General features: G+C 42.1%; 1 protein-coding gene across 3 annotated transcripts in view; it reads right to left on the bottom strand.

Moving 5' to 3' along the window:
- Positions 1-21,681, bottom strand: part of sema5a (sema domain, seven thrombospondin repeats (type 1 and type 1-like), transmembrane domain (TM) and short cytoplasmic domain, (semaphorin) 5A) — a 180,541-nt gene that overhangs the window by 95,959 nt on the left and 62,901 nt on the right. For all 3 annotated transcript variants that reach the window (XR_012599841.1, XM_074693390.1, XM_074693391.1), the window contains exons 3-5: positions 20,171-20,270; positions 16,527-16,572; positions 4,698-4,760 (exon numbers count right to left, since the gene is read on the bottom strand). Coding sequence is in view for 2 of the 3 variants with exons in the window: in XM_074693390.1 (XP_074549491.1) it covers positions 4,698-4,760; positions 16,527-16,572; positions 20,171-20,270 (209 nt within the window). In the remaining variant the exon portion in view is untranslated. The remainder of the gene's footprint in view (positions 1-4,697; positions 4,761-16,526; positions 16,573-20,170; positions 20,271-21,681) is intronic.

Below are 21,681 nucleotides of genomic sequence, written 5' to 3'. Positions count from 1 at the left end.
TAGCAGTTAGCAGCAGTGCCCTTATCTATCCATTGACAAGCAGCAGCATTAGGCAGAGGAACAAAATTACACTTTGTGCCAATAAACAAGACAAACACCTGCAACCACAGGAGGGCTACTCTAAAACGTGGCCAAGCTTGACAGAGTTAAATCAAGGCTAATGCCTGCACGGCTTAGCCATGTCACATCTTAATTCAGCAGGGAGCAGATTTGGAGGGGATCTGAATAAGGTGGAGAGCAGATAAATGCAGCGAGCATGGGACAGAACCTCTCAGGATTAGTTCAGAAAATAGCCTCAGCTTTGTTGGCTATAGTCAAAAAGGGAAAACAGAAAGTGTAGCCCCTCAAATGCTTCATTCAAGCATGTTGCCTTTTAGCAAGTTTGCTACATTAATCACTACAAACCACTTTTCCCTAAATTATACTGAAGAACAACGCTCATCACCCTTTTCTTGGCTCGTGCCTCCTTTGAGGTTTTGGCCAAGGTTTCTAGCAAACCACTCAGCACTTGGTTGAAAAGCTCAAAGCAAATACAAAAAGACAGACTGAGTGAATGATTGATTGAATGATTGATTGCTGCTGAACATCTTGCACTCTCACAACATTGCCGTCAGGCTTTTTGTGGAGCTTTACGGGGAAAAAAAACTCAGAGCAAATATAATAACAGCAGTCAGTATTCATGCCAGAGAGCGACATTTGTTTTTGTGCTTGGAAAAGGCAATAAACTGGAAGGGTCCCCTCTATCTAAAAGGGGCCACGGCTGGGCTGGTGAGGGCCCCTCGTAGATTTTTAAAACCTTGTAAATCTGCTATTGTCTGAGCCACTCGAGGTGCCCAGGGCGACCCCCACCCCTCCCTCTCAAGAGTCTGATTTAGGAGTGGAGGGCAGTGTAGAAGAGATGGAGGGAAGAAAGAGGGGAAGGCCTTTTATTTCCCCCTATCAAGATGGAGGTTGACTCGTAAAACAACTCGTTTCCTGGTGCTAAGCACAGCCTGAGTATGTGTGTGTAGTGACACTTGTTATGTATACTCATATATCTGTGCTGTTTGTACAGCTCGTTGCGTACTGTATATGTGTGTGTGCATGAAGAGGATTGGGCTTGTGAGAAGTCTGCATAATTCGATTCTTCTCCGCAGCTTGTTTCTTCGGTAAATAACAGCATATTTAATATTTGCCAAGCCTTGCAGTCTGGACTTGTTTATAAAAACTTCCTGACAAATGCTCCGCGTCCTTACAGTAATGCAGGAGCTGTTATGCTTGGCTCTCGCATTATAAAACAAAACAGAGGCAGCAATCAAGTCCTGTCAAGTCAATTTAAATCTCCTTTCTTCTCCCGGTTGAAATAAATCAACTACACGAGAGAAGATCGGACGTGTGCATTAGGGGAAAAAAAAATACAATCACTTGTAAACTCACTCAAAGCGCTGGCGTGGTATCTGTGTGATAGCTTAAGCGATGGTATATTGCTGTGCACTGAGCGAGGTAATAAAGCATCCAAAGCCCTGTCAACTGCAAGAGAATGAAGTCTTCTAATGCTATTCTTAGTGTACATCACAGGAGCTGATCCTCAGAAGGGAACAGTGAGGAAAACAATTCAACTGTCTCATACAGCAGCCACTCTCAAGGACTGAAGTAGCTTTGGTCTGTAATTCAGAGCAGCTTTCTTGTGCTGGCCCGTCTGTGCATGCCTATTATGGGCCCCTAACCACCTTTCACAGGAGGATAAATACACAGCGGTACACACACACACACACACACACACACACACACACACACACACACAGGGAACAGGGCTGGGCAGTTCACCTATAAGTCAAGTTCAGCTCTGAACCAGCTGTTTGATAGGCTAAGCACACAAAATTATACACTGAAACTCCCAAAAGAAAAGAAACTCCCTTCACATATCAGCTATAAATAAGCCTTAAGCTGTGTTTGGGGGAAGCGTTTTATTTCACAGAGAGTTGATTTACATCTTTTTATTTTTTATTTTTTTGAATAATTTCATACACAAAGCAAGAATTCCCACATGAGTCAGAAGAAACTGAGAGAATTGTGTTGCTCTCAGGCTCTAAAATATTTCATCATAACCTGACATTTTTTTATTTTAGAGGCACATTTGATCGTGATGTGTTGTCCGTCGAGAGTTCTGCCATGTCTGTCATTACATGATTGAATTTTTCTTTCCATAATGGAGCTCTGATGGGAAAATCTGGTACACAGTCTCCATTAATGTTTTTATTTAATTTGGGAGATAACTAAACACACGGGAAAACGTGGAGCCATTATCACCTGTTTTGAAGGCTGCAGCGTTTCACTTTAGCTTTAATGTAAAGCAGTGGTGACGGTTTGCTTTGTAGTCAGGGTTTGGGGGGATTTTAGGATTAAATGGCCTGTGTTTATGTACAGCGCTCTGTTTGTCATCAGACCACTCAAAGCACTTTTATATTGCATGTCACACTCACCCACTCACACCACATTCAAACAGCCATGGCAAAGTCTGTTGTGTAAAGTGCAGTGAGTTTTGTAGACAGCATGATACAGCACAAGTGGTCAAGTGTCCTGCTCAGGGTCTCTTCAGTGTGTGGGAATGAGACATGGGTTCGAACCCTGACCTTTCAATTAAAAGACGACCAACTCCACCACTGAGTCACAGCCACCCACAAAAAACAGTTTGTAGTTGTCTTCCTGAGCTCTGAAAAGAGCTCTGCCAGTGTACCAGATATAACCCAGGGTAATCTTAAGGGTTGAACTCAAACATGAAACGACAGTGCTATCCATATCAGTGGGATAGCTCCAGAATTAGCAATGTCCAACTTTAAAAATGAATGTATTTGATGGTTTTGACTGTTTAACATGTGCTCAGTGGCACTAGAATCATATATCAGTTAAACTAGCTGTTGATATTTTTAAAATCCTGGTCATGTGTTGAGAAAATACTCTCGCACAGCCTGCGGTCACTGCAACTGTAAACAAGGATAAATGTCTTTTCCAAGCTTAGTCTACAGCTATAACGGGTTAAACTGGTATGTAACCACTAGACCAGAGCACTATGTGACCAGCAGAGGCATGTGGATGTTAACCTGCGAGGAGAATGAAAGACTGGTGGTGCTAGCTCTGCTGATGGTAAGCATCCTGCAAACCAATTTGATGTTATTTACCTTAAAGTGATACTCCGGGATGGAACAAGTTGGGTCCTATCACAAGGTTTAGGGCAGAAATTACCCCTACAGCAGTGTTTTTGTGCAGCAGAAGCCCAGAGCGCTGACACCAAACAACCCCTCCCTGCTCCTCTGCCGGTTTCCTCTGCACTCAGACGGGGCCAATTTTTACTTGACCAAAATAACAAATAAAAGGACTCCCACCGAAAAAATCTGATATCGGTCTGCATTCACGCTTTATTCAGAGAATTTTCAGCGCATTACTTTCACACAAAAACACCGCTAAATATGGCTCTAGTTCTTATTGTGTTGTAAAATGGCGCTACCTCCACTGCAGAGCCACAGCTGGCTATGAGGCACTCACCGCTTAGTGTATCAGTCCGTACGCGCGGCGTGCCAGATATAAACAAACGCAGGTAGTCTGCCAGGACGAAGAGACATGATGAGAACTAGAGCCTTATTTAGCGGTGTTTTTGTGTGAAAGTAACGCACTGAAAATTCTCTAAATAAAGCGTGAATGCAGACCGATATCGGAGTTTTTCGGTGGGAGTCCCTTTATTTGTGTTTTTGGTCAAATAAAATTTGGCCCCGTCTGAGTGCAGAGGAAACCGGTAGAGGAGCAGGGAGGGGCTGTTTGGTGTGAGTGCTCTGGGCTTCTGCTGCATAAAAACACTGCTGTAGAGGTAATTTCATCCTACTTTTCGTTTTAAATTGCGATTCTTGGATATTTAAGATTTTTGGTTTGCCTTCTTAACACCAGACAATGGGAAAAAGTTAAATGATGATGATAATGTCTACAGACTATATCAGGAGCCATATTTTCCCATAAAATGCACATTATGTGAGTCAGTGAGAAACATTTCACCCTCTGCTGGAGAAAAGTGGTAACATTTTTCCAATCCAGTTCATAACACAAGACAGAAATGAAGAATCCAAATTTTAAAAACAAAAACAGATTTTTTGACAAAGAATCACGATTTTGATATTGTCAAACAAAAATCCTGATATATCAATTTTCGTTTTTTCTCCCAGCCCTATGACTTTTACTTACTTTAACTTTGACACAGTAATAAATCAAATCTGCCTAAAAAGAGAAAAATAATGAAATTAACTTGTCACAATAGTTATAAGTATTTCAGTGTAGCCAGGTTAGCTGAAAGCTAGCATGTATCACCTCTTCAGTTACAAAGAAGGTGTAGTTTTTGAAACATGTTTATATCTACCAAACAGAGATGGTCTGACATTAAGTATATGCGTAACAACTATTATGAGATGTCTAGGATCTATAGTATTTGTCTCTCACCTGGCTGAACAAATGGCTGGAGGAAGTCTTTGAGTAACTGCTCTAAAATCAGTGGCTGAAGTTTTTGCTACAGACTTGCTACAAACATAATCTATAACAAAAAAAACTTTCCAGACAGGATGTCTTTTTTCAAAATACCAACAGTGACACTTGTTTGTCTCTAAGCAGAGACGAGTGTTTGATAAAGCAATATAACAGAGTGACATTTCAAGCGCTAAGGTATCACTTAAACCCACCTCAGACTTTCCGCGGCTGAAGCAAGCTCCCTTGGTGAACTCGTCGCAGTGCCATTCAGCCTCCTGCGGGGAGAAGAGAAAAATCAGCGTCAGGCTTCCAATAAACCATCAAGAAGAGGCACACGTCAGAAACATTGTCACCATGAGCCGCTTTGAAAAGCACTCAGGGAACCCAAACAAAACAATGCCTGGCTCTCAACTGTGGGAAAAGTCCCTTTTTTTTAAAAGTCAAACTAATGTCTGGTGACTTGATGTAGGAGAAATCTTGGCAATAAAAACACCACAAAAGACAAGAAAACACAGACACAAATGTAACAGAAAAAAAGCCTGCGATGAGCTGGGAGCATTGATTTCAGGGTCTGACTTTAACTAGAGCGGGAGGATGGAAATAAAAAGAAAATCTGACATTACATCTCCACTGCATTCTTTATTTTTCATGTTCACCCTCACACATCCACACTTACAGTAAACACACTTTAACACGCTGTGTTAAATACAGACACAGAATCCAATTAAGGTGCATACCAAGCAGAGACCTCGAGAAAACGAGAGGCAAACACACGCCGAGCCAAATGCCAATTTGATTTATGTGCAAGGGAAAAGGAGGGATCTCAAGACATAACACGCGAGTCCCTAGAGTAGGATGTCAACATGATTTACATGTGAGGAAGAAAAAGAGGGATGCCTTTTGCATTTTACTACAGGAGAGAGAGGGGAATGAGCAGATAAAACCTCCACTCGTCTCCTCTGAGGGCAAAGACACAAGTGTGCCTTGATTTCTACCGTTTAATTTCAGTCTGACCTCTGGGGGGTGTTTCTCATTGATAAAAGTTGGCTGTTCATGAAATAAGTGTTGGCCCTGGGACAGCAGCAGGGCCAGTAAGAGAGTCACGCTTGAGACATGGAGAATTACACGTCACTGCCACGAGCTCCGAATAGCTGGCAAGGAGAGGAATACCAAACAGGAAATCTGGCAAAAACGTAACAAAGTTGTAAGAGTCTTGCAAAGCAACGTAAAAAGTCTCCAAAAGTGAAACTATTAAATTCTCCCTGTAGCCACAGATACTACTTTCCTGCTCTAACAATCTGGCTAATATCATCCAGAGGAACAGACTTTTCACTCAATGGGAATATAGTATAAATATCCGAGGCTGAAAGAGAATATTAGATTTCACCTCAGTATCAGGGATGTTTTATGCCAGGACAAGAGGGGAAACCGAAAGCTGAACCCCCCTCAGCACTTAGAGAACTTCTTTCATTTCCTTTCTGAGGCGACTCTCGGAGTTTCCTCTCTGTGTTTTATGACAAGGTGTTTGCTCTGCCATGCCGGCCTTTGGGAGCTGTAGAAACCCTCCCGTGTGTGTACGTACACACACACACACACACACACACACACACACACATAAATGCACACATAAGCAGGAACAGAAAAAGAGTGTGGAGCTCAGGGTGTGTGGTACTATTCAGGGAGGATAAGATGAAGAGTATTAATGTGAGCTGGCTTCTCTTTTCCTCTGCTGTGTGTGTGTGTGTGTGTGTGTGTGTGTGTGTGTGTGTGTGTGTGTGTGTGTGTGTGTGTGTGTGTGTGTGTGTGTGTGTGTGGTGTGTGTGTGTTGGTTCACATTCCAGGCCATTCCAGGCTATTCTGGGGGCCTAACAGCCACCACAGACACAAACCACACACATCAGCACAAGCAGCGTCCCAGCTGGGTCGAATGTGGGCGCAGAAAAGTGCTTTCGCTAATCGCATAGGGAGTAGAAAACCTGTTAATGGCCTTGAACACTTACTCACTCATGTTCTGTGTAAAAATCAATCATAACACAATGCAAAATTACAACTCTAGATCAGAGTAATGGGAGAAAAGTGGCTGCTTTTAAGATTTAGGGGTTGTTATGTGATTTATCCTGTTCTGAAATTGTTCAAAGAAGGTTTTCAGAACACTATAAATATCCCTATTACATCTTTAACTTTATGGCTAACAACTTTATGGCTATTGAAGGAGGTGATGTCCATAAGCCTGTAAGTGGGGGATGTGCTGGCATCATTGACCACTTAAGCCGGCCAGCACTGCCTCAAATGATCCACAGTAAGGAACAGATTCACAGCCACACGGAGACAAGAGCTGGTGTCATTAAGACACATTAAAAGCTCATTAGTGTGCTATTGTTCAGCCACTGTGCTCCAAAGATGAATCTGTCCTTTACGGAAATATGTCTGGAATGTGCTGTCACTGAATAATAATTCTTGGCGTTATCGGAAGGAGCTGCTTCACAAAGACTTCTTTCCCTGTGCCTTTTGTCACCTTGTAAAAACTGGAAACAGAGACTTAAAGGGAGAAACAAAGGAGATGAGAGAATAACAGAGGACAGGGATTAAATTTAGCGAGCTGTACGTGTTGGAGAGCTGGCTGAAAAAGGGAAAAATCTATCCATGATGACACAGTAATTATCAGTGGATATTGTGGAAACTGAGAGATATACAGCACATACTGTGGAGGACAATTATGGTTCATTACAAGTATTTATATTTATAATTATGGATCCTTTTTATCTGGTATGACAACACGCTGCTCACCAAATTAGTAGGGAAGATGTGGTTAAAGTCACCACCGTCTCAGCTGCTTTATATGAAGGCAAAACTTAAGATTGCAAAGGAAAAGAAAAGGAGTTTGTGAACTCAAACTATGAACTTCTGAGTCTGACACTGACACTGTTTTGTCCCTTTTCTTTTCTGGTCTTGAACACAGGGGTGGAAGAGTATCAAAATATTCTACTTAAACAAAAGTACAGTAACTTCACCATCACTTTACTTCTGTAGAAGCAGAACTACTCCTCTGTCCGATGATTGACAGATAGTGAGGGTGGGATGAGTGCAAAAGGTCCCCTAAATAATATCAAAGCACATTTTCAAACTAATGGTTATGATACCACCAAAATGTATCTATGTGTGAGGTGAATATAAAAACTGCATCTATCAAGAGAAAAGTAATTGAATATTGCTACTAAATTGCATTTCTTGTCAGTATTGCACTTTTAAGATGGGTCCTGCTCACTTGAGACATTGCTGACACACTCTAGAAAATTCTTTCAGACTGCTCGACCACACATAACGTTCATGTGTTATCAAACATGACTCCAGTCTGCTCCAGTCTCTGGTTACTGAAGCTATTCTATGGTAGGCAGCCTGACCAGGAATCCCTCATATTTAACATGTTATGAACATAATACTGTGATTTCAGATCAGAGGAGCTCTGATGTGACCTAGAGCAGGGAAAAAGTTACACATTTAAAATCCACCTGGCCAAATAAATGGTTTAAGCACCCTCAATTACAGCAGTGTGAGTAGATCTTATTTGTTACTTGATACACCCACTGATGCTGAAGTCACTCTATTTATACAGTATGAGCAATTGGATGAGATCATTTTAACTTGATTCTCATGGTTTTAGTTTTTTGTCAATTACAGGGTAGCCACGGCTTTAACCCTTTATAGTCCGAGTATCATACAGGCCAACTTGACTTTTTTCTTTATTTTGGCCTCGACAGAGCCTGAGACCATGCCCAGAAATCTCATCTCATCTTCTTTCAGAAACTGTTGGATTTTTTTCTCTTGCCCAAATAGTTGAAGAGTTATGGTACTGAGAAGAGCCTGAAAGAATTGTTACCATTAAGGCTGATTTATGCTTGAGGCATCTGCGGGGTCTGCACAGCATTGTGCGGACAAATGACATCATTTTCGCACCCATGCCCCCTCGCATGATCCCTTTCACGTGGGAAATTTGCGTGCCGTGCACACTTGAAAATTTCTGATAATCTAACCTGTTGGATGGAGACAAGATGGCAGAAGAACGGGATCTCCTAGTGGTAGAAGTGCACAAATACAGGAATCTGCGTGACTCTTCACGCAGAAATCACTGTGATAACCGAGTGGTAAATAGTTTATGGTGTGAAATTGCGGCCACTCTTGGCAGAGAAGAGAACTGGTTATAAGTAGCTGGAAAAATCTCCGGGACAGAAATGTCATGTTGTAAACAAAGGCAAACTTCTTTTAGCCTACTCTTGTTTAGTACTCTGGTTGACATAGGTTTGTGATACCCTGCCCTGCCCCCTGCAGGGTGTCCATCCATCCATCCATTTTCTGACGCTTATCCGGGGTCGGGTTGCGGGAGCAGCAGCCTAAGCAGGGAAGCCCAGACTTCCCTCTCCCTAGCTACTTTGTCCAGCTCTTCTCGGGGGATCCCGAGGCGTTCCCAGGCCAGCCGAGAGATGTAGTCTCCCCAGCGTGTCCTGGGTCTGCCCAGGGTCTCCTCCCGGTGGGACGTGCCCTGAACACCTCACCAGGGAGGCGTCTGGGAGGCATCCTCATCAGATGCCCGAGCCACCTCATGTGGCTCCTCTTAACGCTGAGGAGTAGCGGCTCTACTCCGAGCTCCTCCCGGATAGCCGAAATTCTCTCCCTATCTCTAAAGAAGAGCCCCGCCACCCTACAGAGGAAGCTCAATTTGGCCGCTTGTACCCGCAATCTTGTTCTTTCAGTCACTATCCAAAGCTCATGACCATAGGTGAGGGTGGGAACGAAGATTGACCAGTAAACAGAGAGCTTTGCCAGCTCCTTCTTTACCATGACAGACCTGTGCACAGTCTGTATTACTGCTGCGCGAGGTGTTAAAAAGCATAAAAGCCTCACATGTTCTCTCGCCCGGATCTTGTGCATCTCATTTCCATAACACAGCCTTCATTGGAATGTTGTAGGATGTGGATTCCTGTGCAGTATCGTAACACTACAGATACTGATGTAAAGCCCCTTGAAGCATTTTCTTTAAGGAGCTGTTTGAATTTTCTCTGGCCCAAATGGTTGAGGAGTTATGGTAATCTAAAGAGCACTTGTAAAATGGGAGGGCCAGTGATGGGTCATAAACAAACCTATGTTTTCTCTAAAAATATTCATATATGTACTTAATTTGTAGACATTTACACTGTGCAGCAGTGGAGCTGACTAAAAAACTGTGTTTTGGTGGTAATCTCCAGGGACAAACTGCATCAAGAGATCAAGTTTATCTGACTAACAGAAGCCTTCTGCTGATCACTAGAAATTGTTGTGCATGTTTGCTTCAGAGTTTGTGTCTTCTGAGCAGTTTGAGTGGAAATGAGGAGAATTATGGGCAGAATGAAAATGTTGACCCCTCACTCTTGGTACTGAGTGCAGGTATACCTTCAAAAAGATCAGCACCCAAGTGAAGCAGGCTGTGCTCCTAATGTCTGTGCTCTTTTTTGCTCGCTGGGAATTCCACTGCTTATTTGCGTTGTAAGCAACTTTCAAAGGACTGAATGGAGCACCATCTTAAAATGGTATCCAATTTCCTTGACACCCATGGTAAACAGTGGTGAATGTTTGTGACATACAGTTTGGCAAAGCATGCACTGCTTGCTTGTAGCATGTATGGGGGAGGATGAGAGGATGCCACATGGGGATTCCATTCCCCCTCTCTAAAATCTCAGCTTGTTTCTTGCAGAACCCAAAAAATACTTGCCAAAACTTTAAATTTAGCCCAGAATAATCCTTTCAGTAAGATTAAGTGTGATTAACATGCAGAGATTCAGAGAAAAGCGGAGGGAATCTGGCACAGTTGGCAGCAGTCATTTGTTGCTTCAGGGAAGCTGAGGAAGAAATTCAATGTGTTCGGTGTGTTCGGTGTGTCCGCCCTCTGTACTGTCCTCTGTAATGGGTGCAATCCTCAGAGATGAACCATTGTGCCTCTCATCAGCCCTCACACAGGGGCTATTGTCACCAAGAAGGTGGGTGCAGGAGAGATACCAAGAGAGAGAGTAGGCTGGAAGGGAGTTAGAGGCACAGAGGAAAGGACAGGAAAAAAAGGACATACAGACAGAATAAACAACAAAGAGCAAAGAGAGTCCAAGTAAGGAGTCAGACAAGAACAAGGGAGACAGTGTGGGCAGAGCAAAGTAGTCAGAGAGATGGAGGAGGGAGTGAGGAGCTGAATTCTAAAACAGCTCTGTTTCCAGACATGATATTGAATATATTTTGCATAAAGAGGGTCCGGAGAACACACTCGCTGCTGACAGCTGTCTGGCTTTATGAAACGCATGGCTGTGTGTCTCATTACAAGGGGACGGCGGATTGAGAGCGTGATCCGGACAAATCCTGCAGTGGGAAATCTAATCTGTATTATGAATAGCTGATATTACCTTTTGATGTGCTGGCACAATATTTACCATTCAGTGTGATGTCTGCTGATGTAAGCTGCAGATAGATTTACACATGAAATTGCTCTTGATGTCATATCTGAGGGAGGTTGTAGGTGTAAGTCACTACACGGATCATCATAGCACGATAAAAGAGGAGTAGCAGAGACCCCCTGCTGTGCCTCTTAATACTCTCACAACCCTCTTCAAACTCCATCATTCATCACTAAACTTGCTTGTATCTGTATCTTCAACTCCATTCATGCTTCCTCCTCCATGCATTTAAATAGCCCAGTTAGCCGTTTCTTGTAATTGAATTAGCGATGCTTCCACGGCTATGGAGGACGGTTTCTGTTGGCTACAGATTAGCAGGGCTAATTGTCTGTCTGACGGAGTGTAATTTCAAGAGACAAGCTCATGAAATACAACATGTGTGACTGCTGAGAGCCCTTTGTTTTTCTCCTGAGTCCTCGTCCTTCTTAATGACACAACAATAAGAGGGGAAGTGAAGAAAAATGGTGGCACAATATACATCTAAACACCCATGTGGTGTCTGCTGCCAAGGAAAGCGGTTATGGATAGTGTTTCCATGAGCCAGAGCTGAAAAAAGAGAGGCTGGAGTGCTTATCTACTATTATTCTTCTCCATCCGTGCTATATTGAATGGTGAACAATGTCAGTGATCCGCCTCTTCCCACTGCTCATAGACTAAAGCTGTGTCACAGAGTTACTGTGAAAACCTGTCTCCGTGTCTGCATCCTGTATCGGTTCAACATGAAAAGAACACACTAATGCAAGATCTTTTAAAGCTGTGTTTTTTTTCTCTCTTAAGTTCTTTTGACACTAGCATCGATGTTAATAACAACGCAGTGGACTAAGCTCTCATTGAGTCGCCAAATTAGAACACTCATGCTCTCAGGATCAGCATAAAAGCCAGCCATTAGACCAGGTGTAGAGGGGTGAGGACATTTGGTTTCCAATGATGTCAAAGGACAGTACTTTGGGTGCAGAAACACAAGCCTGAGTGGTGCATTGAGCTGGTTTGACCATTCATCAGCTGGGGCAACACAATGGGAAACTGAACACAATGCAGATGAGGAAGAGCCAGTTACTCAGGGTTTGTCTGCTCTCTGCAGTGGGGCATGGAAGGTGGATAAAGGCGATGCCAGCGTTGATTCTCCTGCCCGATGTTGGCAGCAGCTGAGGGCAGGAGGCTGAATGAGGGGCAGTGGGAGTGGGAGGACAATACTGAACACATGTGTGGTATAAATTGGGATTCACCTGCCCACAGAGGGAGGATATTGTGTTTTGTGGCAGCTGCTTTTCTTGTTTTAAGCTTTTTATTCTGAAGAGTTTGGTCCTTTTCTTTCTATTTGTCCAACTCTGATGAGCAGGTTTAAAAAATGAAAAAATAGAGGAAAAGGATCAACCCTTTTCTTTCTTGACAGTATTTTTTCCACTTGAGTGAGGATGAAGGTAGAGGTTGACAGGAAGAGGAAGGCCTCTTCAGGCTGTTGAGATGCTGCAGGAAAAGATTTAAAGTACTAGATATTAACTCCAATCAAAGCTGTTGAGAGAGCTGACTCATCTCCCAAGCGTCACTTTTCCCACTTGCACCTTGATTGCCCTAGTTTGAGTATATGCTAAAAAGTCCATATAGATTCATATTCATGTGAGCGAGATGCAGGGTTATCTTGTGAAATGAACACACTAATTTAATCAATCCATCTGCCATTGTCTGTGTTCAGGAAGACACTTAGAAATTCTCATAAAAGCATTTTATGTAAGGCAGCAAAGCAGACTGTAAAGAGTTATTGGACAAAGTCTTGGTGTGGATATATTTCTTGCTTCTTTCATTTTTTTTCTGACAGATTTTTGTGCAGTCTGTCACATGAGTAGTATAAAGTGTTTTGGTGTTTTTGTGTGTATTGCTTCAACTTTGTCTTTGGCTCTGATTTATGTCATGCCCACAACATTTTGCTCTTTTTCTAGTTTTGTGTGAAGCTTTTTAAGATTCTGAACATGTTTGTGACCTAATGGAGAGAATAAGCACTCAATGAAGAAACCAGCACTATAAAGCCTCCCTTCAAATGCTCTACTGCCAATTTCCTTTATAAACAACATGGTTCTTTTTGATCCCCACAACCTGTACATTTAGACAGACGTCAGCAAATAAGATACTCAGGTCTGTATGCATTACTTCTGCCAAGCATATTTTGATTGTCACGCAACACTTTAGTCCTACTTTAATGTTATACTCCCTTTCAGCAGACTGTCTGCTACAATTTGGTGTTAGTTGCAGGTTTGTACGATAATTTGTTACCTGACAGTGTTAAAAATTATGATGGCCCAGTACATATTTCATATTTTATGTCCTTGTATCCAGGATATTGGTAGGATCTGGATTGTACTTTTACATCTGTCAGAAATTATGCTGACCTTGTCTTGTATTGTTTTGCAAAGCAATCCGACCATTAATCATGGAGTTATATACACATATGGTAAAAACAACCCTGTCTCACAATAATAAAGAATAATTTAAGAAAATCCTGGATCTAGACAGTGATCTGGATCAGCTCCAAAATTTAATAACTTCTCCCTTATCCCATTTAGAGCATTTCCTGAAAATTTCATCAAGATCCGTTGGTTACTTTTTGAGGGGCAAACTCCCCAAAATATAACCATCTTGGTGGAGGTAATAATAACATGTCAGTGAAAAAGAGAGGTAAAGATGTAAAAAGTGCAAAGTGGCCAAAGAGATGTAACCAACCCCTGACTGCTCTGGCTGTACACACTACCTCCCCTGAATACCCAATGTTTATGGGGGAATTCGAGAAGAGGGAAACAACAGACAAGGTTCAAGACAGAGGCAAGGGAAGGATGTTTTGACCAGAGTTTGACTCCTACAACTCAGGCTGCATGCTCTACCTCCTGTCGTTCCTCATGAGAGAAAAGAGAAAGAGGACAGAGGAAGAGTTTTATGCAAAAACACAGAGAAGACAGCACAAGGGTAAGACACTCACCCATTTAAATCTAGGAGAGATGAAAGAAAAAGAATCCTTTGTCCCTGCACCCAACTGGGGTGATTGATTCTCCTTTTCCAAGTCTCCTGTCGCTTTGACTGACATCTGACAGCTAAATTAAAGCTGTGATGCTGATGGTGTTCTTCTCTCATGCTTTGCTTAATCAGACAAACCTCTACATCTCATAGATGACTGAAATCTCCCTACTCAGAGAACCGGCTGAACACAAAATTACAGTGCTGTCCTCCAAACCCATGAGGGTAACAAAAAAGTAAAAGTTTTCAGAAGCCATAATATCAACTCATTTTACAAAGATCCTCCCCTTCCTCCTCTCTTTTTCTCCTCGCCAACCTCTGATGCTCCTGGCCTCTTTTCCTTTTTTATTACCTCCAAGCAGGCAGGGCATTTACTGAGGAGATTACGGTTGCTTGGGCTCAGGCCCAATCGATCTCTGAGTCTCAACTCGATATGTGCAGCTTGGACCGGCAGTGTTTAGCTACCACCCAGAGTGTCCCCGCTCTCTAAACCCTCCGTAATACATTGGTAAGACAAGTATTCAGGGTTCATTTTCGAGCTTGAAAACAACTCTTCATACTGCAAGGAAGGGCAGCAAAACTTGGAGGGATTCACGTTACCTTCATGCACTGGAAGACCTCGGTGGCTGTTGTCTTCATAAATGTTTCATGCATATGGTGTGTGTGTGTGAAAGATAAGATCAGGCTGTCATTGATCATATGGTAATTCTATCCACCTCTTTAGAGTATCTTAAGCTGTTTGTATTACAACCCCCTCTAAGCCTTGTGCTCTGTCAAACCCTACACAGCCTCCGTCTTTAGTGCTGCCAGCCATTCGAGAACAAATCACTGCCATTGGGCATTATCTGACAGGGCTGATGCATGGGGATGGGGTGAAATCACAAAGACAAGCGTAGGTGTAGCTTTTAGCTCGCTTTGCTTCTGCTAGGGGGAAAGAAATAACCTCCTGCAACTCTTTTGAACAGAGGTGCAATTGAAAGAAAATGCAGAAAAACTTTCTCTGCTTGCTCAGTTGGTATATTCTCTTGTTAATCCATATGATCAATCACTAATGCATGTAATGAGAGTGGAGCAACACTGTGAGAGGAAAATTTATTCAAGCCTTTCATACCCAGCAACAATAAGTCTGACAAATATATGTAGTCACAGCCGCACAGGCGAACAAATTGATCTCCTGTTTCATGCTGGGATGAAAAAGAAGGAAGGGAAGACAGGATTCAGAGAGATGAATGGTAGATTAGCCCAGGCAGCTGAACCTGGACTTCCCCTTGACTCTAAAGCCCCCAGGTCCAGTCAAATGCAAAGCAGAGACTATGGGACAGGTCAGCTCAAATTGGCGCCAGACCAAGGCGAGGATTACTAGACCCATTCTTTTAGAAAAGGATGTCGTAAAGATGAGGGGGTGATTGGGTCGCTGGAATCCCCTCGCTGATTCTGCAGCGCCAGTCGAGCGCAGGATGAAATAAAGGAGGGGGGATGATTTGGGCCAGGGCATCTTTAAAAAGCATGTGTCCCAGTGAGCGGTCTCAAAGGCCAGTCTGCATGAGTCCTCATCTTTCTTGGTTGGGGGGGACTTCTTCTTTTCCTTAATGCTCCCTGACTTCTCCCTTTACTCGCTGTTTCCAACAAAGTCCATCTTGCTTCCTGTTTTGCCTGACTGTTGTTCTATTATACCCTCTCCAGGTGGATTCCTACCAACACTTCTCCCTCAAGTCTTTCTTTTGTTCCATCTTTTTCTTTCCTCAATCTCCCTCTGTTTCCTCTCCTCTCTTGTTTTTTTCTAGGGTGTAAATGGCAAACATCAAGACTTGTCGAACCATCAAAGAAGCCTTGCTGCTACCACCTAGAAGTAAGCCCCGGTGTTGTGTCAATGTTTGCGCCGCAACACAGCGGGTCGCAAAATGCTTGGCACCACAGGGGGTTCAGTGGGCTCATAAAAGTCTTAGAGAAAGGGAGAAAATGAAAGAATGCAGGAAGAAATTAGAATGACAACGTGTGGGAGAAAGGGGTTGAAAGACAGACAGGGAAAAAGGATAATTGCCACCTTGAGCATACGTCTATTTATGCATGGTTCGTGCAAATTTTGTAACATGTCATCACTGGCAGACGGGAAAAAAATCTAGCCCTGCTGTTAGCAATCTTTAATTTCTGTTTCGTATTTCATTTAATTTGACTCTATCTGTTTTGTCCTCGTCTCCGTGGGAGGGCTGGACAGTTGAATCAAAATAGAAAACTCAAATGAAAGAAGCTGCACATGAGGAATTTCTGAAGAAGATGGGCTGCATAGTGCCTGATTTACCGCTTCAAATTGGATTTAAACACAAGGGTATTTACACTGACGCCACTTTTATGTATTAAACCCCACCACTGTGGACCAAACCCACTGTCAATCCAGTGGATTGGATGTTGCTGTGACATGTGACATATAAGCCCTTTTACTATAACAGGTTTAAGTTGTGGAAACTGGCAGCTATAGCATGTTGTTTTTCTGTCAGTACGATCACACACTCACCCAGAAAAGAGAAAGAGTCAAGAGAGAATAAGAAATAGGGGAGAATCAGCACTCACCTGGATCAGTGTCAGGTCTTCCAGGTTGAGCCTGAAAAGGTGATTCCTGTGAAAAGAAAGAGGCAAGTGAGTTGATAGGAGGCATTTTCTGAAAGGAAACCTGAAAGGAAAAAATAAATGGGAGATGTGAGCATCTTTGCTCAGAGGCCAGTTTTTTATCTGTGTTCTCTCTCAACTTCCTTTATCTTTGCTCCACTACCCATGGTGCCACTAGTACAAAGGAATTTCCAACTCCACAAAGAGCAGCACAAAGCCTAAAATGCTTTAATAGAAACTTAGAGCTACGTTCAAGGGAGGCTGACAAACTTTTAAGAGGGACTGAAAGATTTGGCAGTACAGTTTTGTGACTCAATCAAATCAGTCACAACAAACAGGATAAAAACCGGTGAAAGAAACTCAAACCAGTGGAGAGAAGAAGTTGTCACAGCACCCAAACTACAACTTTACCCTAAAACTTTGCTAAGGGATGGTTTGCTGGGATCTCAGCTCTGGGGTTAAATCTTGCACCCTACACACAGTGGGGGCCACAGTTCGATTATGACCTATAGTCTTTTGCTTTATGTCACCCTCCACTTTTTTTTTTTTTTTTAAGGCAGTCACGTGATCAAGAGAGAATGGCGTGCTGAGTTCGTTCGAACTTCTGACCTAAATGAAGTGAAATTCTGCCTCATTTTAAATGAAAAAAATTACCTGGAAGCTTATTCCATGGTGTTCAAGCACTTTTTTAAGATACTCTGCCAAGTGGATGACGAGTATATCATCATACCGGGAGACAAGACGGCGAAAAGGATACATGAACCCTGTGACTGACCGACAAATCATGGGGGACATCAAAGGCACATTTGACTCAAGATTTGACGTTCTTAATGAATCCATCAAAACCTTGAAAAAAGGATACCAGCGCTGTATTAAACAGGCTGAGTAACTCCGAGACCCTCCACTTTAATTTCCCATTTTCTAACGCTATCCACTGCCCTAACCTCTGAATAAAGACATTCAAAGACCAAAAAATTATCTAGATTCAAAAATGACCTTTAGAAGGAGTGCTAATGCTGTGTAATGCTAGCACCTGCTAACACTTCAACAAAAGATAAGGAATAGCTTCTCAAGGGGAAGTCACAGCCTCATTTCTTTTCCATCGAATTCTCCACAATATGTAATCCTGTTGTCTTTACCAACAGATGGTGTAATCAGCAGCTGCAATATTGTACATTCCAACTCTAGCCAGTTGACCTAGCATGATGCATAGAGGTAGCCTTTAGCCTCCATGCTAGCTGCTATGTAAGCTACTATCAGTCAAATCCGCCTTCCCCTCAATTTGCATAACTTAAGAGCTTAATGTTTTAATAATATTGAGTAATAACTTTTTACAGTGTTTTTTCTTTTCTTCTTCTTTTTAGCCAGGCTGTAAACATGTTTGCAAAGTTGTTTGAACAATGTTGCTGTAAAGATTGTCCTTTCTGACTGGGTGTGTATGTGGCTTCTGGTTGAAACTCAAGATGCCGCCGTTTCTTACATTTCTACATTTGTTTCATTTTCTAAGACTAGAAAATGCTGTTGCTTTAACCTGAACTGACACAGTGACATCACTCAAAGCAGCTCATTTGTTGCAGATCCATGGAATCAGCTATGATAAGTTTAATTCAAACTCTTCAACACATTAAGACACTTTAATAAATGTGTCTCTCTTCAAAGTTTCCTCATATTAAGCTGTTAAAGTTACTCCTACTCAAAAATACAGGGGCTTTTTTAATGGAAGTTGTAAGACTGTATTGAAAGCCTTTAAAAGGGACTAAATTCTTTGAATGATTTGATTTAGTCCCTTCAACAAATTGTGAACCTTCAGGTTTGTCAGAACTCATATCTGGAGATGTGAAAGACTAGTTAAAGTGGCGATGAAGGGTTTTATGGTGCATTCCTCTCTCCTGGTTTTTAGTGAAGATGTAAAACAGAGTGTAAAGGAGCCACTGGTGAAAACATAAAGTATTGAGAGAAAATCAAATCCTTTTGGTTAAACTCTCTCTTATAAAGTGCCATTCTACAATCCTGAATCTTTTCATAGAATTCATGAAAGTGTTTCACTGGCATTTTAAGAAACATTAGGTTATAATGAGTTCCCTCTCAAAGGAGAACATTTTGCATATTGACTAATGATGTCTCAGTCTGTCTACAAAACCAATTATACACAATAACCAGAATTTAACCAAACAATTAGGGCTAGTGTAATGATTTACTGATATTTGTTCATGCTCGATGCTTCTGTGTTGAAAAGACTATAGTTTTCTCCCCAAAAGCCAATCCAAACCTTTTGCAACTTTAGAGAAATTATCTTTAACATTTACAAAGTTTAGAGCAATCCAACAGCGAAGAGAAAAGCCTTAGTCGAAACGTACCTGAGTGATTTGTACTGCATTGCTTAAAAACTATGATGGAGGCAGCGGCTCCGACAATAATCTGTAATGTGTTTTTCTTTCACAACGGCAATTATTGTAATGAACAGGCATTGTTTTTTTCAGAACAGACAACTTATTTTCAGTGAAAATCTTCAAGCATGTTAACACCCACACACACACTTACACACACTTTTACAGAGATCTATCAATCTCCCAAAGAGTGGCAATCAGCCAGGTCTCAGCGCAGCCTCAGCCCCCTGTTTTACTGTATTGATATTTGCATCGATCCCCCTTTCCTTCCATTATCACTCATACTTCTAACGCTGCCCGCAGCCATCCATTCAGCCACATCGCCTTTCACAGTTAGGCACTCGACAGCCTAACAGAGAACTAAATCTCTTATTCGATTTTGTGAAGTGCTCCAAATATCATGTGTTGATGGAATAGTCTGAGTTGTAGCTTAAAATAAAAGATTGTCAGCGAAAAATGTAGGACTTTTTTTTCTTCTTATACCATGTTATTTCAAATTACCCAGGCAGCTTTAGTGTTGAATCCCTCACCTCTTTGACCATCGCTCTTCATCCGTCGACATACACACACTTTCCCTGATTAGCCTTTTCCATCTTAGTTCCCGCGGTGCATTAGATAATTCCCTGGGCTCACTTTGCCTCTGTTTGTTTTGCTGCTCCCCTTCCTGCTGGTTCCTCTGTTATCTCCTGTTCACATTGTAGTGAGTGTTTCATTCTATTGACAACTAAGCCATTAAGTGGAGTGCAAAGCCCTCTTCATCTGGTAGCAGCCATGGACTCACACAGCATGAATGCATGCACCCAATTCCCTCACACACAGTTCAAAGAAAATGTTTTATTACATGTGTGCACTGCAAGTTGAAGAAACACACTGGTAAAGATCATAAATCACGCATTGCACACTGTCCCTTTAAATTTTAAGACTGCATCTCAGAGAAAATGCAAACGCACTCGCTCACACAAACTCTGCTCGGCTTGACAAAGACAATAGACATGGAAACAATCACAGCAATTTTTCTCTGGCTTTTGAAGCGCTCTATAGAGAAAGTGATCATTACTCATACACTGAAAACACACACACACACACACACAGGAAAAAAGAAGCTGAGGAGCGAAGGACGAGACGATGAAAGCTCAGGCAACAAAAGAAAGAGAAGGCAGGGAAGGAAGACAGACACAATGAGGTAAGGGGAGGGAAAGAAAAAAGACAAACTCTGATTACCTGGCACCCACGATCAGTTCGTTCTGCCCTGGGTCAAAGGTCAGCTGTGAGTAATCCACCGTGCCCTCTGCCTTGAACCTGAAGATCCACGGCTCCATTTCTGAAAAAGACACCAGGAGACATTACTCCAGTGAGCCAATCAGGGCAAGGAGTTTATGGCTGGAGATGACAGATGAGCAGACGGATGGGCTGCATCCAAAGGGCTGCAGTAACTTTTCCTCAGACACTCAGAGGGAGGCGTCTTTAAGGGGAGCAACAGCTTTGGTTTAAATGGTTACCTTCTCTCCCATCTTTATTACCTCCTCCAAGGAGGTTATGTTTTTGGGAGATTTTGTCTGTTTGGGAACAACATAACTCAAAAAGTAACAAATAGATCTTGATGACATTTTCAAGAAATGTTCAAAACAGGACAAACGGGAGGAAGGAACTGATTAAATTTTGGAGCTGATCCGGATCACCGTCTGGATGTAGGTTTTTTTTTAAGAATTCTTTATTATTGTGAGATAGGGCCATTTTCACCATATGTGTATAAAACTCCACTATAAATGGTCAGATTGCTTTGCAAAACAATACAAGACAAGGTCACAATAATTTCTAAAAGATGTAAAATTACGATCCAGATCATCATGAAAATATTCTGGTACAAGATCTGGAATATGAAAAATGTACTGGGTCATCATCATTTTCAACACTGTCAGGTAACATATTAACTTGCAAACCTGCAGCTAACAGCAAATTGTAGCAGACAGTCTGCTGAAAGGGAGTATAACATTAAAGAAGGACTAAAGTGTTGTGTGTCAATCACAATATGCTTGGCGCTCTGCGCTCTCTGAGTGCTTTTCTAGTTAATACTTGTGGCATTTTAACTTCTGCTAATAGTTTCTAGCTGGTTATGGTGCTAATTGTATTTCAAGCAAACAGACCATTACACAGACTCCATGGATAATTTATCTATTTTCTTTGCTAATCCCGGGCTGGCTTGTAGTAACAGCAGGCCAAGCAAATTAACCCTTTACTGCCTGAATTAATTAACAGTTATAAAAATAGATTGTTTTTATGTACTTTTGCATCCTTACAGTTGTTGAATTAAGTGGAGATTGTAAATTTGAGTATAGTACACACAATAGTTATACCCAAGTAAAGTGGAGAAGTTCATCCCCTGACCCATGTATTGTGACATTGTGGATCTGATACGATCTTTGGTATGTGTAGAATATCAAACAATAGGTAATAATGAGACCCAAAAGTCATTTCAGCTGCATCAAGGACTGACAGAGTATGTCGCAAATTTGCGACAACAGGCATCAAGGAGTTAATGTAGACAACTCTCTTCCTGCAACACTTTCCAGCTCCTCTAGAAAGACTTCATGCATTCTAAGGCCAGGTTGGGTAACTAATCCCTCCAGCCAGCTCTGGGTCAGCTCCTAGATCTTCTTTGGGTTGAATATGCCTAAAAACCCTGAGGCATCCGAGCGACTTACTTGTAAATTGAAAGCTTTGCCTTGAAGCTC

The sequence above is a fragment of the Halichoeres trimaculatus genome, unplaced genomic scaffold (genome assembly GCF_033239565.1).
Source record: "Halichoeres trimaculatus isolate MK-OKI-2021-1 unplaced genomic scaffold, fHalTri1.1 fHalTri1_scaffold_18, whole genome shotgun sequence".
NCBI lineage: Eukaryota > Metazoa > Chordata > Actinopteri > Labriformes > Labridae > Halichoeres > Halichoeres trimaculatus.
This window is presented reverse-complemented; position numbering and strand designations above follow the sequence as displayed.